The 22,993-nt window shown below is 31.3% G+C and overlaps 1 protein-coding gene across 1 annotated transcript; it reads left to right on the plus strand.

The window, feature by feature from the left end:
• The first annotated feature begins 7,262 nt into the window (after window positions 1–7,262).
• LOC114763125 (cytochrome P450 714A1-like) lies at window positions 7,263–9,780 on the plus strand. Its single transcript, XM_028952729.1, has 5 exons — window positions 7,263–7,619; window positions 7,701–7,927; window positions 8,043–8,293; window positions 8,761–9,175; window positions 9,281–9,780. Exons 1-5 carry the CDS (start codon window positions 7,319–7,321, stop codon window positions 9,704–9,706), a joined length of 1,620 nt encoding a protein of 539 aa, XP_028808562.1. The 5' UTR covers window positions 7,263–7,318; the 3' UTR covers window positions 9,707–9,780.
• Window positions 9,781–22,993: the final 13,213 nt, after the last annotated feature.

The raw sequence follows: 22,993 nt of genomic DNA on the forward strand, positions 1-22,993 counted from the left end.
TGAAAAAAAAACAGCTTTTTTTTTTCGGATCAAGTAAAAGAAAGTGTTTGCCTTCAATTTTTGGAACATTAATTTATCTGTTGAAGCTTATTTTCCATAAAAAAGGGGCAAATTACATATATGTCCCAGATAAAAATTAAATACAAAAAAGTTCTAAATTAGACACATGGACCGATTTGATATTTTTTATAGATTTTTAAATTACTGATTTGTGATTTTCTAATTTCAAGGGTATTTGTCTGTTATTTTCTCTTTTTTATAAAAAAAATAAAAGACGGGAAGGAGAAGCCTGGTCCTATGCAAAGAGAGTGGAAGTGTAAGCTGAAACGTTATGAGCATAAATTAAGCATTGATTGCCGAAATAACTCTCAATGATAAGTACTTGTGATCCCACCTTGCATGTGCCGATGAGGTGGATTCCCCGGCAGGAAAAAAAAGACATAAATACTACCTCCGGTCCTAATTATAAAATCCAGTTAACTTATTTGAAGAGATTAAAGAAGTAAGTTAAGTTGGTTATTTATAATAAATAAGTGTTGTCATTCCTAAAATATCCTTGCTAATTAAGTATATTGGCTAGAGCTATCATTATTAGAAGGATTATCTTGAAAAAAAATACATAAATATAAGAGACAAAATGGATTGGGGTCTTATAATTAGGATCAAATAAAAAGTCAAACAGGGTCTTATAATAAGGACCGGAGGTAGTAAATTCTGACTAGTTATTGAACCGGTCAAAATAATGATTCGACAATAAGTAATTCAAATCAGAGTTAATTCGAGATAGACCGATTATGATTAAAATGAAATAATTTAATTAAGATGTACAAAACTTTCAAATGTAACCCAAAAGGAATAATATTTAAAGTAAGAAAAAATTATATTCATATATAAATCACATGTAATTCAACTGGACAGGGTTATTAAAGCAGAAAAATGATAGAGTGCTATTTTTTTTTTAACTCGAAATGAGCAGGTTCAAATTTAATAAGGAGAAAAAATAAAATAAAATCTCCGAAATTCTTATTTAGACTAACCAATAGACTGGTTTATTAATCAAACTGGCCATACCGGGTTAGATTTTACTCCCTCCGTTCCTTATTATAAGAGACAAATAACCGAAATACGTTGATAAAAAAAACAGTTAAAATTAGTTAAGAACAATTAATATGTAAAAAGTATAATTTTTTTTTCCAAAAATGCCCCCATTAATAAGGAGAGAGAGCATGAGAGAGAATAATTAAATTATTAAAAGAAAGAGAAATAGGAGGGAGAGAGAGTGTGAGTTGGAGATAATAAATATGGGTAAAATAGTAAACCAACACAAAAAAGTAGAGACAACTTGTAAGTGTCTCTTATATATAGGAACATACTATAAGCATCAAATGTCTCTTATAATAAGGAACGGAGGGAGTAATATCATAAATTTAAGTACAACTAATATTGGTAAGGGCTGAAATTTTAAATTAGATCATACAACAAGTAGCCACCTGTGGATGTTTGGCGGAGACAGGTTATTACCTAGTTCCGTCAAAAAACAGTTTTTCTAGTTTGTAACCCAAAACCAAATATTTACTCTAGTCTTAACCTAGAAACTAAATAATTAATTTATATTGATTAAGGAATAATTTAGTTATTTGTGAAAGATATGTGTTAGTCTTTGTCAAATGTATTCTTTAATAGTTTACATTATGTGGCAAAAAGGCAAAAAAGTCGTTTATACTAGAACTACTGGAAAACCTTATTAACATGTGCAATTAATAAAAATATCTAAATATATATATAAATTTGGAAGTTAAAGTGAACTTGAGTCTTATATAAAGTGAATTAAATTTTTATATTTAAAATCAAAACAAACTTTATAATTAGTTCTTATATTTAAAATGAGGGGTAGTAAGTTTAAATGAACCTCCGAACATATACAAGATTTTGCATATCCGTGTTTCGTTTCATTCTAATTACTTAGAATAACCTGCCTACCCACCAAATGGGCCTTAAGTCTTGACAGGCCATACCCTGACTTTAAGAAATGCTTGATTAAACCTCCCTTGGGCCCTAATTACTTGTTATGTGGCCCATGTCCAAAGACAAAGTGGTGGCCCATGATTACATTGTAGGAAATAATGGGTAAAAAGCTAGAGTTGCATCTAATAAACGGGATTAAAGGGGTGTTTGGGAATGAAGAGAACTGGAGAAATGCATTTTAAAAGCATTTTTCTGCAAATCGAGATAATATAATTAATAAATAATTAATATGTGTATATTTATTTATAAGATATAAGATTAAATATGTTTATAAAAAATTAATTAAGGGGTGTTAAAGTCATATTATTGTTAAGATTTACTCTAATAGACACAATCATACTATCCAATTTGAACCAGAAGTAGAATGAATTCACTTCTCCTGAAACCGTGGTTTTGACCCAAACTATAGTTTCAGATAATTTGTGCCTGCTTGGGTGATTTTTTTCCCTAAACCATGGTTTGGCCTGCTATTCAAACAGGCTCTAAAAGGGTGTTTGGGAATGAGGAGAAATGCTTTTTAAAAGTATTTTTTTATCAAATCGAGATAAACTCCTCCATCTATTTACTTCATATATTGTAAAATCACTTCTAAAACCATAATTTAGTTTCTATCCAAACACCCTCCAAATCTAATAGAAGAAGCTAGTTCTACACAACATGGTGAATTAATATTTGAATCCAGGTCAGAGATGTGCACATGTTTTTTTTATAGTGCATCCAACAAGTCTCTTTTTTTTTTTTTGCATCTTAAGATGCTGGATGTAGTTTTTAAAAAAAATGACATCTAGACTTTGAGAACACCAGGAAAATAAGATCTTGATATTGGATGTATGATGAAAAAAATCAAGTACCTGAAAAGTAAGAGAAGGTGCTAAATTAGGGAGATTAAAGAATGCTGATGAAGAGTAAAACAAAGAAACAGGCCGACAAAGTATATACAAATCAGCGGGCAAAGCAAAAAGGGGGTGAGTTTGCATTGATTAATTAAGGGTTAGCGTTAATTAAGCAGTAGGAGACACGTCGCGATCCACGAGAGAATCATCAGTCAAACTCATCACCCAACACTGTTTCACTCCCACGTATACGTATGTTCAGTTCCTTCATTTGCTGCTTTCCTGGAAAATTCGACCACCACCCGTATCTTTTTTCTTGTTTCTTTACAATCCTATTCTCTTCTTTACACACTCCACAACAAAACTACCAGACCTGATTTTAGGGAAACGCATCCATCACCATACAATATTTAATTAATCCGCATCAAATCATATTCAATTCAAATCTACCACAAAACAATCATCCAAATTTCTGGAGATCGCATCCCGTGGCTCAACAGTACATATACATATTTCTATATATGTGTGTGTGTATAGAGAGGGCTAGTTGGGAGGGAATTGAAGGTGTTGGTGATGGAGCATAGGGAGGAGGGGAGGGAATTAGACCTGCACATGGAAGACAGTTTGGCAGAAAATAATGATGATTCGTACATAGAAATAGAGCTGGAATCTTGTGCAGAGGTGGTTCCGACATGTGTGAGTTCCGAGGAAGAAGACGAGAAGGAGGAGCTTAAGTTGAGGGAAGGTGGTGAGGAGTACGATGATGAATTGCGCATTTCTATTTCATCGACGATTGCGCTTCCCGATGTTGTTGTCGATTGCTCTGAGAAAGTTGAGAGCAGTGTTGATCCTGTGAGAGAGAGTGATTCAGCAGATTCAGATCCAAGCGATGATCAAGGCAGATTCAAAGACGCTGCTGGTTTCTGGGAAAATCGTTCACCAGATCATGATCACAGTCATGTGACTCTCCAAACAGCCATGCCTTTCAACTGCTGTACTAGGTACGCAATTTTTGCAGCTTCTTTTTTTCAGTACCCTTTTTTTATATCCAATAATAATAAGTAGCATAAATTTAACAAAAATGAAAGTGAAAAAACTAGGCCATTGACCCATCATTATTTCAGTGACCAAAAGTAATACTCACTCCCCTCCTTTATATGGGATTATAGGGTTAGATGAGTTATTTGATTCAGCATTTTAGAAGCAGTTTAGTCAGTCAAGACTATCATAAATCACTTCTAAAAAAACTAATACAAGCACCTTTTTATAGTAATATAAAAAAATTAGTTAAGTTGATTATTTATGTAAAATATATGTTGATTTTTTTAACTTTTTTAATCATTAATTTGCAATATAACTATTCTTTAATAAAAACTTCTTAACATCTACAACCAAATGTGAATACTTTGAAATAAAAATTATAAATTTTTAGAAACGGGGTGAATTGGAATCTTATTATATCTAAAATCAAAATAAGTCACCTAACTCACTATATTATACTCCTCCAGTCCTAATTATAAGACCCAATTGACTTATTTGAGGAGATTAAGGAAGTAAGTTAAGTTGGTTCTTTATAGTAAATAAGTGTTGTCATTCCTAAAATATCCTTGCTAATTAAGTATATTGGCTAAAACTATCATTATTAGAAGGATTATCTTGAAAAAAAATGCATAAATATAAGAGACAAAATGGATTGGGGTCTTATAATTAGAACCAAATAAAAAATCAAATGGGGTCTTATAATAAGGACCGGAGGAGTACTATTCTTAGTCCTTAATATAAGAGCTAGTTAACTAATTTAAGTAGATCAAAAAAACTAGTTAAAATAGTTATTTGTAATAAATATATATTGTCTTCTCTAAAATATCATTACTAACAATATTATTAGCTTGCCCTTTAATGAAACCTTACCTTAAGAAAATAAATAAATATAAGAAACAAAATATATTCAAGTATATCTAAAAATAAATTAAATATCAAACTATCTCTTATATTAATTAGTAGTGGAGGAGGTAGTACTGTTTTCGACCCTATCATATTTAGGGCGTGAAGGAATATGACCTTTTGAGTTTTAAAAATGGGATGAAAAGTAGACAGGGTTTTAAAGTTCAAGCCATCCATTACTATGGCAAAAGAGAAGCAATAGTTTTTTTTCCCCCTCAAAACACACAAAAAAAAAAGCATGATACAACAATTCCCTTCATTAAAATTACAAAAATAATTTCTATTTTTAACCACTTGAAACATCCTTAGAAAATAAAGAATAAATTATGTAGACTTCTACTAAGTTTGTTGAAATAATACTTTTGTTTTTCTTATCTCTTACAGAACTAGCGTCTATGTTAGATAGGGCTTGTTTAAATTTTGAACATAAAAAAAAGTGGTAAAAGTTTTAACTTTTAATTATAAAATCACAATAAGCTCCTTAATTTGGTCTTAATTTTTTTTTTTCCTGATTTGCATAGCTTGAACTGTTGACAAAATCTCCAAAATGTCAACAACCAATTGTTCTAAATTGACATCGTGACATAACGTCATCATGTAGCCTAAAGGATTAAATAGATAAAAGTGGAACTTGAGGGACCAAATCAATAATTGAGCCAAACATGAGGGACTAAAATTTTCATTATCCTTGTGTGTGTGTAGGCAAAACAGCAGAGCAAAAGAAGGAAGCATGAGAAGAACAAATGGAGGAGGGATGATAATGAATATGTTGATAAAGTTTCGAGGCATAAAGCTATCAACACTGTTATCATCCCTCATGAAGCTAACAAGACCACCATGCCAAGACCACAACAACAATAATAATAATAATAAGGGACACACCAGAAAATATTGCAGAACCATTTTACAATGCTATCATCAGAAGAACATGGTGGTCAATCCCTCCTCATCAGGCTCACAAGAAAACAGAACATCAAAAAGATTAAGCAAACCCTACTGGGATTTGAACAACAGCAATGAGGGCTCTTTCAGAAGCAGCAGAAGATCATCATGGAACAGGTCAGTGGTGGAGATAGATTTGGGTGCACTGAAAGGCATGTTCAGTGCTGTTGGAATTGCCCAGAAAAGCAGAAGTAGTTCTAAGAGGAAAAGTTGTTCCAATGTGTCTTCTTGTGACAACTCACCCATTCATGAAGGCTTTTCTTTCACTTGTACTGATAACTCCATTCAGGCTGCTATTGCCTATTGTAAAACTTCATCTGGACAAACCTCTGATTTTTCCTTCTGAATTAATGTTCAATATATAATATGCTGAATGTTATATAAACAAGAGGTTTTTGTTGCTACTTTATGTGTGATAAGTGACATATTTTTATTATTTTTAATCAGGTTAATACTGTTGTTAGTCTTTATAGTTTGATCAGATTTTGGTTTTCATCTCTATAGCTTCAGATTGTGCTTTTTGTTCCAATAGTTTTATAAGAACTGAGATCAAGACTAAAATTTGTCAAAAATAGGAAGCAAAACCAAAACTCATTAAAAGTACAAGAATTAGGTGAGTTTTGGTTTTGGTGCTTACGCTTGGCAGACAGCATTAACTTGGGCCCGCTCCTTAATGAAGCTATAGGGGGCCAAAACCAAAGTTAATCAAGTTGTAAGGACTAATAATGATATTAATCATTTTTTTAATTGGAAATACTTACATAGATGTGGAAACATATTATCTTAGAAGTCAATTGGCATTATTTTAATATTTATATATTTATATTTGCATCATATTCTTTAGACTCTCAGTTTCTGTCAGATACAGTATTCCTTCCACACCACAGGCCCTAACATAAAACTGAGAAGAAACATACCCATTTTAAATTAATACAATAAACTAAGACAAATAGTCATTGCATTAAACATACCCATTCGCCGTTGAGTGGCAGCTGTAGATTCACTAGTGTACATATACATGTGGCCATGTGGGTAACGTTTTTAAAATCTACAGAAGCTTATAGAAAAATGAGTTTCATAAACACACGCAAAGAATATTCCCCCCTCAAAATCCGTGGCCAAGAGGTCAGAAACCTCACGAATAGAGAGGTGAAAATTTTTATCTTATAACCTGATTCTCTTTTGTTATAATGTATAATTCATAATATATTGTCATCAGTTGGCCGATGATTAAATTAAAAAATTGCATAAAAAACTGCTAAATATTTATCAAGTATCAACACTTTTTGTTCATTACAATGAGCCTGAAATTTTGGTCAACAGATGAAAACAAATATAAATATTCTCAGCTCATTCAAGTGACTTTGAGAGCCCAAAAAAAAACTCCCATGGGCACTTAAAAAAGTGCTTTTATGCAAGTCGCCACGCACGTACTTATCTAATACAGTGCAAAATCACTTAAAATAAACTAATCCAGACAACTTCATCTAATGTAACGCTTCTCAGAGTTGTCATTCCGTCATTTCAGGCATTGCTAGACTCAGCTGCTACACTAGAGAGAGAGAGAGAGAGAGATGGAAGGTGGCGAAGAGGTATGGCAATGGCAGATGAAGAAGATGGCTTGGTCAGTAACAACCGTAGTGATAAGCTGCACTGTGCTGATGCTATGGAAGAAGCTGTGGTCGAAGCCCCGAAGGATCCGATCAGTTCTTCATAAGCAAGGCATCACAGGGCCAACACCTTCCTTCCTTCTGGGCAATCTCTCTGAGATTCAAAAAATCCAATCACAGTTCTCCAATCTCTTCTCTTCTTCACTTCCAGACCAATGGTTCCACTCTCTCTTCCCTTTTCTTCATCAATGGAGGAAGCAATATGGTATATGTCTCACTTTTTAATCTCTATTATGTATATTTAAAGGTAGAGGTATGTGAATATGAATATCTTCATGATGAGCAGGTCCAATATTCCTCTACTCTACGGGAAATAAGCAGCATCTATATGTGGGAGACCCAGAATTGCTCAAAGAGTTGAATCTGACAAGAAGCTTGGATCTTGGTAAGCCTTCCTACTTGTCCAAGGCTTTGAAACCTATGCTGGGATATGGCATAACCAGAGCTAATGGGGAGTACTGGTCTTTACAAAGAAACATTATTGCTCCTCAATTTTTCCTCTCCAAGATTCAGGTCAATGTTTCCCCAACATATAATATTTTCAAACATGGCAAAAATATGGAGCCCAAAAAGCTTGATAAGTTTTTGTGTGAAGTAGTGGACTGCTTGATTGTTGTGGAATTTGCAGAACATGGTGGATTTCATGGAAGAATCTACGAAAGAAATCATGAGGAAATGGGAGAGGTGTATAACAGAAAGTGGAGGGAAAATTGCTGAGATTGTGATTGACGATGATTTGAAGGCTATCACAGCTGATGTCATTTGCAAAGCTTGTTTTGGAAGTTCTTATGCTCAGGGCAATCAAATTTTTGCTAAGCTCGCTGCCTTGCAAGTCGTTCTTGCAAAATCTAACTTTCTTTTTGGATTTACGAACCTCAGGTTTCATTTCTAGATTCCTTCCGATTCACATATAATCTTGTGGCACAATTCACAAGTCCTCTTTCAAGACTGCAAAGTCAAGAAGTATATGTAAAACATAATAATAGGGCATAGACACAGGATTTTCATCAAGCAGGCTATAGGCACTTTTAAGCAGCCCAAAAATTAAGCACCTTCCATCAGATCGAAACCACGATTTAATTAAATTTATATAACATTTATTATTGCAGCTCAACATAACACTGACTCATGAAATTTGTAGTTCCTAAAGCAATCGAATCTCATATTAACAAACCAAGAAATCAGCACAACTTACAACTTTTGACTAAGAAAACCAGAGTAAACAGCTGAAGTAAACATAAAACATACTAATTTCTGCATTACTTCTGACATTTCCTTCATTCTTTTCTATTTCATCAACAAAGTATAATTACCGAGCACATCTCTGTATGTGTACGTGTGTTCAGGTTTCTTCCCACCAAGGAAAACAGAGAGATATGGAGGTTGGAGAAAGAGTTTGAGAAGCTAATACTGAAAGTGATCGAAGATCGTAGGCAAGAAAATGAGAGGCATGTAAAAGAGAATCGAAAGGACCTGTTACAGATAATTATTGACGGTGCTGCTCACGCCGATATCAGTGGATGGGGAATATTGAAGAAGCTGAGACGCGAGCACGAAACCAAGAAAATGATTGTGGATATGTGCTCGAACATCTACTTTGCCGGATCAGAGAGCACCGCTCTCTTAGTTACATGGACGTTGCTTCTTCTGGCCAAGAATCCTCACTGGCAAGAACGTCTTCGATCGGAGATTCTTGATACCTTCCCCAACATGCCGCCTCATTGCTTCCAAGACATGGACAAATTCCGAAAGCTGAAACAAGTGAGTACCCATCTCCACAATAGAATTCATGTAACAAAAGCTGAAACAGAATTCAAACCTGTGCAATACTGAAACATAACTAGTCGATTAACAATGTTGTGGTAGTTGACAATGGTGATTCAAGAGAGCCTGCGTCTATATCCACCGGGATTAACAGCACCAAGGGAGGCACTGGAAGACATAAAGATCGGTGAAGTGGTGGTGCCAAAAGGAACAAACATATGGGTCTTCATACTCGCGCTGCATAGAGATCCAGAGATCTGGGGGGAAGACGCGGCTAAGTTCAGGCCAGAAAGATTCGAAGGAGGGGTTTCAGAAGCTTGCAAGTATCCACAAGCATATTTACCATTTGGACATGGAAGTCGGATCTGTGTAGGGCAGAATTTTGCTTTAATAGAAGCCAAGATCATACTGTGTCTTCTTCTCTCTAACTTCTCCTTCTCCATCTCTCCCAATTACCGCCATTTTCCTTCCTTCAAAATGCTGTTGATGCCCAAATATGGGGCACCCCTCCTTGTAACCAAGCTCTAGTCGTCGACGCATCTGATTATGCCGATCAACTGTATAAATAATCAGACGTTTTTCTGGCTCTTTCATTTTTTGTGTGTCAGTGTAAGCGTGTGTCTTTATATATATATAGGTGTGTGTATGCATATGTGTATGTATATGTATATATATGAGTGTGTGCATGCATGGCTGTGAGTACGCACGCCTGCCGATAGATGTGTCTGTGAGTGCGTTTTCGGAGAAAGGACCCAAGTTCAACCCAGTCTCACAAGTAATGTAATTACAAGTAACATGTAATTCATTCTCACCTATTAAATAAATTAAATGTATTAATTTTTTTAAATTGATAAAAAATTTTGAATTATTTTTATTAAAGTTTTTTTTCTCTCTCTCTGCATCTACAAGTTATTTTCACTCTTTCTCCTTTTTCTATCTTTCCAATCAGAATTAAATAATACCCTACTAGTGACTTATGTTTAGAATAAAAAAAAAATTTTCACAAGTGACTGATAATAAAGACTAAAGTGGTACTAATTTTTTCAAATTTTTTTCTTAATTTTTTTCTTAATTTTTTATTTTTTCTTACATTTATAAATTATTCTCACATCCATCACCTTCCTATCTTTCAAACTAAAATTAATTAGGAGTAAAATTAGAAGTCACCATTGATAACTTTACAAATGACTTATATTTGAAACCAAATTATTCTACTCCAAATGACTTATAAGAGAGACACAGTACTAAATTTTAGGAAAAATGAAAGAAAAATATCTATTAAATTTTAAAAAGATTAATAGGTCATGCTGACTACTCATGTAATGATTTTTACTACTCAAAATCTATCAAAATTGCCTATTTGTTATTTTAAAATTCAACAGGTATTTTTCTATTATCTTTTCTAAATTTTATATAATAATAAAAGATAAATAATTTAATCAATTTTCAATTTTCATGAATTAGTTAATTACGCGTTGTATTTAGAATATAAAAAAAATAATGAATTTGTAAAGTGCAAGAAATGGAGTTGCATAGAAGAAGGCTTGAGAACGGAAAAGGGAGGATATTGAAGTTATTACCTAAACATTCTTCTTTTAATACAAATTGCAAGAGGATTGGATTAATTAATATCTATAAGCATATACTTCCTCGGGTACTTTTTATATAAAACCACTTTTATTAAAATCATATGGATTAAGGCATATAATTAAAATTAGTTTGGAGCTTTTTTTTTTAAAAAAAATGTATTATAACATTTCTAAAATGATTTTAATAAAAACTAACCAAGCCACTATCCCTAATGTTCTCTTACCAATAAAATTAACAAGAAAGAGGAATGTAGTTCAAATTATTAAAAACAACACTTATTTATTATAAATAACTAATTTAACTAATTTTTTTAATATTTATAAATTAGTTATATAGCTCTTATATTTAGTGTTATCAAACTCGCGAGTTGACTCTCCGAGTTTAATATTTTTATGTTTTCAACTAATAAAATCGTGTCGATTCATTCTTAAACTCGTGATAAGTGTAAACTCAATTAAACTTACGAGTTCATTTACCGAGTTTACCGTTTTTACATTTTAAACTTACAAAATCATATTAACTCGTTCTTAAACTCGTGCTAAATTTTTAGATTTGATTATATTTAGTGACTTTATATATGAATTTTATGGAAATTTCTTGGTTGAATGTGATAAATTATGAACATTGATGGATATAATTTCAATTATTTAAATTTAAAATATATTTAAATGAAATTGTTCTCATTTTTTATATATTAATTATTTGGTTATATATTTTTAATATCAAGTTATCAATAAAAGTAAATTCTTACGAGTTCATAATCCTAGTTTACGATCTGAGTTTATATTATTCCCATGAGTTTGTTTAAACTCACAAGTTTGACAACCTTTCTTATATTATATTAAGAATCGAAAATAGCATAATTCTAAGGATTGTTGTTTTAGTTGGAAGAAGTTAGTTGAGATTGAATTTAGTCATAAATTATAAGATCTCAATAGATTTTGTCACCCTAATCTACAATATTTTTATCTAAAATATTCCTAACGATTGTAGGGGTTTTGTCAATGAATAGTTTCAATACACATAATTAAAAAATTTAAGAAAACTTACACACATTTGTTATAATTAACCAGCTTAATTAATCTTTTTAATATCTCATCTTGTTCTTATATTAAAATCGGAGGTGGCGCAAGGATTAAAAGATTAATTTTTTGTTGGCATTTTTCTTCGAAGTTGTATCATGTATGATGTAGCAATTGAATTTAGGGAAAATTCTAAATAAATGAATTTCAAAATTTTGAGTGAAATTGCAATATTTAAGTCAAAGCATGGAATAGCTGGTTAAAAAAAAAAAAAAGTCAAAGCATGGCATAGCGTGACACTTTTCTGTGGGAATGTGCGTGTCAGTTACTCAGATGTTTTCTTTTACTTTCTCGCTGTTGTTTTTTTCCCTCTCGGTTTTTTCTTGCCAACGTTTATTTCTCTTTTTTAATAATAAAATAAAATTACGCACAAAATACAAGACGGAACACCGATGGCAAAGGAGGAAAATAATCAGCGCTTCTAATCAATAACAAATAAAATAAATTTTGTCGGAAAAGAAACAAAGAAAATAAATTTTACATCCTGCAGAATTTTATCAGAAGAAAATAGAAGTTGGAAAATAATTTTTTTTGTCGGCAAAGTTGGAAAATTAAGCAGTAGGGCATGCACATGAAAAAATATTTGTCAACACTCATTCAAAAACAAGCAGAGCACATCATATTCTTATTTTAGAGATATCATTAATATCATATTTTAATTTATATTAAATATTTCTAAAATATAATGAGGTAAAAAAATTATAAGAAAAAGAAATTAAAACTTTTTATGATGCCTACACAGAAAAAGAGGGGGAACTTGGGAAAATAAAAAACCAGGGTATTGAACTTTAATAACTTATAAATTGTAAATTAAATATTTAATACATGAATAGTTCTAAGTGCATGAATCTTAAATAAATAAGAACATGAACATCATTCTAGATACATTTACATGACATTACTTTGAGTGTACGTACGTAGTACATGTCAATAAATATCTCCATAATCAAATTATGTATATATAACAATAAAGATATTTTCATTTTCAAGCCCCAGTTTATTTTCAACCTCTTATGCTCCAATTTAATTTCAAATTTTGGCGCAAATTCCCATAAACAATGGATTTGTTTTTTATTGTAGATACATAATACTTGAAAGCATCCGCAAAAAATGCCAAACTTGGGTTCATTATTGTTCAGGCTTGCACGATGAGAGCCGAACTCTTTTAAGAGCAATGAGTAACAGTGTTTATTAGGTTCAGTTGTTACAGAGGAGAGAGAGGGAGTGGGGGAGAGAGATGGAAGGTGGTGAATGGGTATGGCAATGGCAGGCAACACCAAAGGAGATGGTTTTGTCAGTGGCAGCCATTGTTGTGAGCTTCATGGTACTGATAATATGGAAGAATCTGTGGCTGAAGCCTAGAAGAATCAGATCAATTCTGGAGAAACAAGGCATCAAAGGACCAAAACCTTCTTTCCCTTTGGGAAATCTCTCTGAGATTAAACGTATTCAATCACAGTTCTCAAATATCTCTTCTTCTTCACAGCAAGCTGAACAATGGTTTCACTCTCTCTTTCCATTTCTCCAACATTGGAGAAAGCAATACGGTACGTGCGTGTCTGTTTCTCTGGCTGTCTGTAAATATCTTAATTTTTCTTTGTATATAACTATGACGATGATGAACATAGGTGCAACATTCATGTACTCCACTGGACACAGACAGCATCTTTATGTGGGAGATCCCAAACTGCTCAAAGAGCTAAATCGGATAAAGACCTGGGATCTTGGTAGGCCTACCTATATTTCCAAGCCTTTAAAGCCATTGTTGGGTTCTGGCATTTTCAGAGTTAATGGACCCCATTGGTTTTTCCAAAGGAACCTTATTGCTCCTCAGTTTTACCTCTCCAAGATTCAGGTTTACCCATTTTTCCACTACTTATTTTATATGAACTAGTGGTCTGTTTGTGTGTGGGTGTATTCATATTTTTATTGTTGTTGTTGGTGTGGAATTTGCAGAACATGGTGGATTTTATGGAGGAATCTACGAGGGAAATCATGAGGAAATGGGAAAGGATTATAGAAGAAAGTGGTGGGAAAATGGCAGAGATTGTGATTGACAATGACATGAAGGAACTCACTGCTGACATCATTTCCAAGGCTTGTTTTGGTGGATCATATGCTTTGGGAAATCAGATTTTTGCTAAACTCACAGCCTTGCAAAATATTCTCGCTAAACCCAGTGTTCTTTTTGGATTTTTATACCTCAGGTTTCATTTTTGCCTTCCATCCTCCATCTTTTCTCTATTTCTTCATCAACAACTCTATATATTTGACAGTCTTTTATGTGTGTTGTTCTCATCATCAGGATTCTTCCCACCAAGGAAAATAGACAGATATGGAGGTTGCAGAAAGAGATAGAACAGCTGATTCTGAAAGTAGTTCACCATCATAATTTACAAAACCAGTGCCGCACAGATCAGAATAATCATCAGCAGAAGGATCTACTTCAAATAATTCTTGAGAATACAGCTCATGAGGGCAATAATAGCAGCAGTACTCCATGGGGAGTATTGAAGAAGCTCAACCATAAACGCGAAACCCAGAAACTGATTGTCGATATCTGCAAAACATCTACTTTGCAGGATCTGACACCACTGCTCTTTTACTTACTTGGATCCTTATTCAACTCTCCTTGCACCCTCAATGGCAAGATCGTCTTCGAGCGGAGATCTTTGAAACCTTCCCTAACATATCACCTCATTGCTTCCATGACACAGACAAACTTCGAAAGATGAAACAAGTTAGTACACACCAGCTCAAACACTTAAATATCATCATCTCTTTCTATTAATGATTCAAACGACTGTGACTGATTCAGTAATGTGATGATATTGTTCTTTGTGGGGTAGCTGTCAATGGTGATTCAGGAGAGTCTGAGACTGTATGGACCAGGAATAACAACTTCAAGGGAGGCACTGGAAGAGACGAGGGTGGGGGACATGGTAGTGCCAAAAGGAACAAACATTTTGGTGTTCATAACTGCGATGCACAGAGACAGAGAGATCTGGGGAGAAGATGCTGATGAGTTCAAGCCTGAGAGATTCGAAAGAGGGGTTTCAGAAGCTTGTAAGTATCCACAAGCTTACTTACCATTTGGATTAGGAAGTCGAATCTGTGCAGGCCAGAACTTTGCCATTATAGAAGCCAAGATAGCTCTGATTCTTCTTCTGGCCAACTTTCGCTTCTCAGTTTCACCGAATTATCGTCACTCTCCTTACTACAAACTGGTCTTGTTTCCCAAATACGGAGCACCCCTTCTGGTCACCAAGCTCTAATAAATAAATAAGTATTGTGATTCTTAGTTATCTCCATCAGAATAACTCTCTACTATGTTTCGTGTTTCTTTGTAATGCCGAAACTGGTCTCATAATAAAATATATAATTAAATAGAGAAAAGCTTATTTAGTTTTCTTGTCTTCAACTTCATAATGGAGTTTCTGGTGTGTATCGACATGTATGTAGCAATGAGATATAAGATCACATTACGATTATACACATACACACACACACACACACACCTGCTTTACATGTATACGTGTGCGTGTGTGAGGAGTTGCATGCGTTTTGTTTCAGTGTCTGAGCTTCGAACAACGTGACTCCTGGTCTGCATATGTCAGATTCCTCTTGTCTTGTTCACTCTTTGTTTCTTCCTTTCCTTTGCCACCTCCACTTCTTAACGGTAATATTATTTTTTTTTCTAATTATAAGATTTTATTTGTAGTCTACAAATGAAGTCTTATAAATAAAATCGGAGGTAGTGTAAGAGTTAGATAACTAATTTAGGGAGATTAATAAAATTAGTTCAATTAGTCATTTGTAATATATAAATGTGTGTTGATTTCTTTAAATTACTGTTATTCAATTATGTACATTAGAACTACACTTGGGTGGAACTACTTTATAATCAATAATGATATTTTTGAAAACACGTTATAAATTTGAAAAATAAAGTAAATTAGGGTCTTAACCGCCAACTAATTCTTATATTTAAGAATTGAGGGAGAATATTCATATTCCATGCTAAATGTCCAAGTTGAAGGATTTATTTTATTTTAAATATAAGATCTCAATTTACTTTACCTGACAAATTTATCATTATGTTCTCAAATTGTGCACATATAAAAAGGGTTTTCATCAATTAGAATAGTTCTTAATGAAAAAAAATGATTAAATGAGGTATTTTAGAAGAATCAACATACATTTATTGCAAGTAATTAGGTTAACAAATTTTCATGATTTGTGTAAATTAATCATCTAGTTCTTATATTTAGAACGAGAGAATATATGTAATACTACATTCATTGTCATTAATATAAGAACTAGTTTATGATTGAATTAGATCTTAAATACAAGATATTAATTAGTTAATCGACTTTAGAAAAAACCATTTTTGAGGTACGTATGCTTTTTTTTAATTTTCAGTTCGGTACCTATGTCTTTTTTTCTTTTAATTAAATTTTTAATTTTGTTTTTTTAATATCATTAATCCTTGCGTAGAGACTAAAAATTACTAATAGAACAAAGTTATAAAAGCTAATGTTGCTAAAAAAGTAAAATTAAATGATTTAATTAAAGGGAAGAAATACATCAGTACCAAATTAAAAATTGAAAGAAAATATAAGTATCTCCAATATAATTTTTCTATTCAGTTTATCTTCCAAATTTATCTTTTTTTTCCCTTAAACTAATTTTCACACTTAAAACATAATATTACACAAAGATATTTTAAGGAGATCTTATTACATCTGCTATAATTAAATTCATGTATCTAATTTATAAAATTATATGTAGTCTAATGTTACACATAAATCTCATAGGGAGATTGATCATGTCACATTCATTGTAGTTAATTAATTTATTTAAATTAATAAAATAATTTTCATATTAAGAACCGGAGCAAATAACTTTATATTACAATATACAACAAAAGAGAGAAACCTTTTTTTTTCTTTTTCTTTTTTTTTTTAAAAACTTTGTGAATGTCGGTGGTTAGACATCACAAAGCATGAGACATGCCTCCCTAAAAATAACAAAGTTATTGAACTTTATACGCATCGATGGATCCACATTGTAGGCTGTAAACCCATTTAAGACAATGAGATCCCTGACCACCACTTAAGGATTACTTGTATATGATTTCTCAAAATCATATCATTTACAAGATCAACAAATTAAATTGTGAACAGGTAAAGTTTCGATTGTGAAATAATATAAGTGGGCCTAAATCCGAGGCCAGAAAGGCCTTTCATTCTTTTGGGCCGGCTTGCAATGGGCCTTAGGATCAAAAATCCAATTCTGAAATTGCCCCTACCATTTTTACCTCTATTTCCGAAAGGAAACTGATAGTGATGTGTGTGTGCGCGTGTGTGTGTGCGCTTTGGCCAGGGCTTGGATTTTTTTTTTTAAAATTTCTTGTGGTGCATAGGTTAAATCTAATTTATGACTAAAAAAGTTTATATTTAGAAAGAAAGAAAGAGAACAATAAATGAAAATCAATTCAATTGATAATGATGTGATTTATATTTTGAGAAGACACAGGTCTAAACCCTACCCTCAACTTGGAAGCTTAATCCAAAGATGCTATTACAAACGCTGCATTTTTTTAAAAAGTATTTAGGCCAGTAAATTCATAACCGAATTCTCTTTTTCTTGTAGTATTGTTGAAAAAATTTTCATTGTAAAATTTATTGCTCAAAGATACTCAAGAACTCAGGTCCTCAAATGGGCGCAACTTATCTTCAGCATATGCAATTTTTTTAATCTATGTGCAAGTTCTTTGCTTTGCACATAGTTAAAGATAAATTATGCATACGCAGGGCTTGTTTGGAACAGCAATCAAAATCTTCAAAAACAATACTTATATCGTGATTTGTGAAATATGAGATAGATATGTAAATACTCCTTTAGTCCTATTTATAGGACAGAGAGAGAATGTATTTTTTGGTCATATTTATAAGGCAGTAAGAGAAATTTTTTGTGTAGATGTACAATTTTACTTCTCATTTATTATTGTGTTGACTTTATTTATATAAGGTATAATGTATATTAAATAGAAATAAAGTTGGAAAGTTATTAAATTTTAAATGAAAGTTAATGAAATTTAAGATTTTTCTTGGTATGTGTGAAACATGCTGAAAGTGTCTTAAAAATAGGATCAGAGGAGTAGAATTTTGTCTTGATTTGCGTAAAAATGCTTATAAGTATTTATTTAATAAAAGCATACACAAACAATTCGTAAAGGTTAAGATATTTAGTTGAATTAATAATGCACGTAGTTTAATGTATTACTATTACAGGATGGATCTGATTTAGAATGATTGGGAAGCTTACATCATACGACATGAACCAAAAAAAAAAAAAAAAAGTCAAAATGTACAAACAAACAAACAAGGAAAGAAAGGCTTTGCTTAGCTTTTGGGAAGAATAGTTCTTTCCCACTGACCTCTGATTATGACCCCCGAAAGCAGCACGAAGTTTCCCGTCTCGCTAACGCCGTTAACAGTCTCTTCTGCCTGCCGTTATTTTTGACAATTATTTTATTGAATTTATTAGTAATTTTGATCTTTTTTTATAGATTCTTTAAAATTTGATAACAGTTTTGATGATTTTTTATTCATTCTTTAAATTTAGTATTTCCCGACCTTTAACTTATTGTAATTCAGTTTTTATATTTATAACCAGTTAAAGCTTTAATTTCTCTAGTTCCCGAAATGTTTAAAATGTATGAATTAATATTTTTAATGGATAAATATAAAAATTGAGTTATAGTGAAAGGGTGATGGAGTGAAAACCAAACCGTAATTTTAAAAATAATTTTAACATATATAAAATAAATATGTAAAAAAAATTTGTCTTGATTTGCAAAAAAAAAAACATGTTTAAAAAACTCTTTTTAGGTATGCCGTACACCTCTTGAGTCAAAGTTCATGAACCGAAATATAACCAAATTCAAAGTATAGAAATTAAATTGTATAAGGTTAAATATTAGAGATTGAGTAGTTGGGGAAAAAATTAGAAATTGAGTTACAATGGAGTGAAAATTATAAGTACATAAAATTAATTTTTTATGATTTTAGTAATTTTCAAATTATTTATTTTGGATTTTTCATTTCAGTGGTTAAATTGAATTTCCTTTTACTCCCAGTCAATCCTGAAGTTGCTGGATTCTCACTCCTCCCCTTGGCGGCTTGGCGCAAATATAATATCTCAAGGAAAGGAAGATGCAGCGTGGGGGCCAACTGGCACCTCCAATCTGATTTTCTACTCATTTTATAATATATATTCAAAATTATTAATTATTAATAAAAATAAAAAAGGACAAGCTGAATATAATTATACTCCTCCGGTCCTTAATATAAGACCTAATTGTTAAGTTGGTTTTGGTCCTAAATATAAGACCCATTTCTAATATTTATCACTTTTTTCTAAATTACCCCTATGGATATTCTCTCAATCATAATCAAGTAGAAGATGAAGAGGGGGTATTAAAAAAGATAATTATGGTATTTTAGGAAAAACATGTCATATTTTTTATAATTACCTAACTTACCTAGCTTCCTTAATCTAATCAAATTAATTAAATGGATCTTATATTAAAGACCGGAGGAGTAATTTTTATTATTTTTTATGGAAATATATTATTGTGGGTGATGCAATTTGCACCGAACCGATTTCTATTTCTATGGTGCCATCTGTTCTTTTTTTTTTCTTTTTTGCCCCAAAAGTTTATTAGTGCTAGTTTAAAACGTTAAATATATAAAATAAATTTTTTTTCGTAAAATGTAAAAATAATATATAAATTTTGTTTCGTGTAAAAATAATTATTTATGATGATAAGTTTGCGGTAAACCACAGCAACTTTTGATTAGGAAATTGTATACTTTCAAGGCAATATGTATTGGACAAATATGATGACATGACAGTGCAAACAAATGATTTCATTTTGCTGTAATTGAAAAAGAAAAAACAAAACACCTTAATATATCTCTATAATTATTGAATAAAAACAAATGTTGGAGGCCAGAGAGATTTAGAAGTTTTGATAATGTTGGGAAGTTAGGCTGCCTATGTTTTTTTCTTATTCATGTGCTTTCCCTCTTTTTTTTATAAATATTTTGAGACATAAAAAACATATTTTTTGTATTTAATTAATCTATGTTATCAATAAGATTATTTATAATTAAAAAAATTTGATGATGAGAAATAAATTTATATCTGGTCAAAAAAAAGAAATAAATTTATATGATTTTGTATAATATACAATGTCAAAAGATAGAACCTGCCACCCGAATACTCCTGGCCTAGTGGTGACTGGCTAGGCCACAAGTGAGGCGAGTCTCTGCTCTTTGAGGGCGGCGGTTCGAATCCTCACTTGTTAAAAAGGGTACCGGGAGGGCTTTACTTGTCGCCCGGTCCGAATCCGGACTAGTCGATCGCTCGGGTACAACTGGCCCAAAGAGGCTGGGACCCAGAAAAGGCACGGTTGGATACCGAATGGTTTATATATAAAAAAAAAAAAAAGATAGAACCTGCCAGGGACTATTTTTAAGGAACAAGTATAATTATAGAGATATTTTTATGAAATAATTGAACAAGTATAATTATAGAGATATTTTTATGAAATAATTGAGGCTGTAAACAACGCAGTTATAAAATTAGATAGTGTCATTTCCCAAATAAATTTTTAAATGGGATTTATTGTCAATTTTCTCTTAAAAATCATTTGAATACCGAAAGACCTAAAATGTAGAAGATCATAACCACTGTTGTCAAACTCGTGAGTTAATTCTCCGAGTTTAATGTTTTTACGTTTTCAACTAACAAAATCATGTCGATTCGTTCTTAAACTTGTAATAATTATAAATTGGTCAAACTTACGAATTCATTTACCGAGTTTATTAATTTTACGTTTTTAGCTTACAAAATCGTGTCAATTCGCTCTTAAACTCGTGCTAAATTTTTGGATTTGATTATATTTAGTGACTTTATATATAAATTTTATAAAAAAATTTTTATTGAATGTGATAAATTATAAACATTGATGAACCTAATTTCAATTATTTAAATTCAAAATATATTTAAATAAAATTGTTCTCATTGTTTATATATTAATTATTTGATTATATATTTTTAATACTAGTTTATTAATAAAAGTAAACTCTTATGAGTTTACGATCCGAGTTTATATTATTATCACGAGTTTGTTTAAACTCGCGAGTTTGACAACCTTGATCATAACATGAGTGATTCGGTAGATTTTGATTCATATATATCCACTCATACAATACTTCATTATACAATATGTATAAAATCCATCTGTATAGCTATCATCATTTACATCTAGAAAACCATATGCTTTGGAAGAAGCTTATACAGTTTAGGAAGGGGTTTTGATTTATCAAAAAGCAGAGTCTATATTAATACTATTTTAATTAATATTGTTTATATTAATAAATTAAATTAATTAAATCGTATATTTTCATTAATATTATTTATATTAATAAATTAAATTAATTAATTTGTATTAATTTGAATTAATATTCTTTTTATTTCATTTTTTTAACTTTTTCAAAGCATATGAGACAGCAAATGGATCTTATCCTTATTCTTATTTATATTAATTTGAATTAATATTCTTTTGATTCCATTTTTTTTAAAACTTTTTCAAAGAATATGAGACAGCAAATGGATCTTGTCCTTATTCTTATTTCTTATGATAAGTGATTCGTATTAATTTGTCGAAACCTCGAGATTCGATTCGAGGAATGCAGTCATCTCGCAACAAAAAATTGATATTTTCCTTTGGAAAGATGTCAATTGTAAAATGAAAACAGTTCTTTCAATTGTCATCTTAAAATTAGTTTAAGCTTAAGAAAAACTCGAAATCTGATTTTTTTTTAATCACACTCATTTAATATCAATATTATCAATTAATTCAGATCCCAGCATTATAATGGCTCAATCGATATTGCTCTCTTGTCATGTATAAAACTAAAATGCAATTAGTATTTTTTTATTTTGGAATAAAACATCAATAATGATAATAAAACGTTGGATTATTCTCAAACTTTTTTGTGAAGTAGCATGATAAAAAAAAAAAGTCAATTAAATAGTAAAGTTTTGTCTTGACCAAAAAAAAATTAGTAAAGTTTTGTCAAATTTTGAAATTATTAATATTCAGGAAAGTTTGCTAAAAGTACTTGTTTAAAAATTTTATTAGCATACGGGATAGTCAATTTGAGCTGTGCAAATCTTCTTTAACAAGTGCAATTCTTTTTCAATTGCACACAATATATCTTCAATTATATGTAAATAATTTATATTTTGAAGATTTTTGGACATGATTAAAAATAAGCTACACTCAGTAGAAATAAGTTTTGCCATATCCCTTTAATCAATAAAATTTCTAAATATATACTTTTAATTAAATTTCGGAAAAAAAAAAGTGTGGCATTTTAATTTGCACAGAAGATATAGGAATTATGAGACTGGCTGGGACGGAAGTTGTTGCTGGGATCACAAGGCACTCCGGGTAGGCTGTCCTTACTTGTGCAAATAGACACACACTACTTCTTATTTTTAATGTAAAATCTCTTAAAAAAATTTAATTTAGTCATAAATGTAAGATTTTAATTAATTTTGTCTTTAACATTTATTTATTTCTCTTCAATTACGTAATCTCTATTATTGATTGTATATATTAAAAGAGTTTTTTTTCCTTAAATAGTAGTTCTAACACATATCATCAACAATAATATTTTAAGAATAACACATATTTAGTACAATTAACTAACTTTATTAATTTTTTAAATTTTTATAAATTAGTTATCTAACTTTTATATTAAAAACCCGATGTATATATAGAGGGAGGGGGAATATTTTGCCTTTAGTAATACACAAAATATACTTCAATTGAGTTGGTGGAGATGTGATTCAAAATTCATGATCGCACATGTTCAAATCTCTTGTTGTTGACGGAGGCAATCTTGTTTTTGGGTGAATTTTGATGCAGGCATTTTATTGTTAGGTATTCTTCCGGTCCTAAATATAAGACCTATTTTAATTTATAAAAGTCTTGCTTATGCTGTAATCATGACCTTTTTTTAAAAGCCAAGCTCACCAAGAATTAAGAAGCCTTTAAATA

Source organism: Neltuma alba, unplaced genomic scaffold, assembly GCF_004799145.2.
Source record: "Neltuma alba isolate B1F8T4 unplaced genomic scaffold, ASM479914v2 tig00011255_pilon, whole genome shotgun sequence".
In the NCBI taxonomy this organism is placed as follows: Eukaryota; Viridiplantae; Streptophyta; class Magnoliopsida; order Fabales; family Fabaceae; genus Neltuma; species Neltuma alba.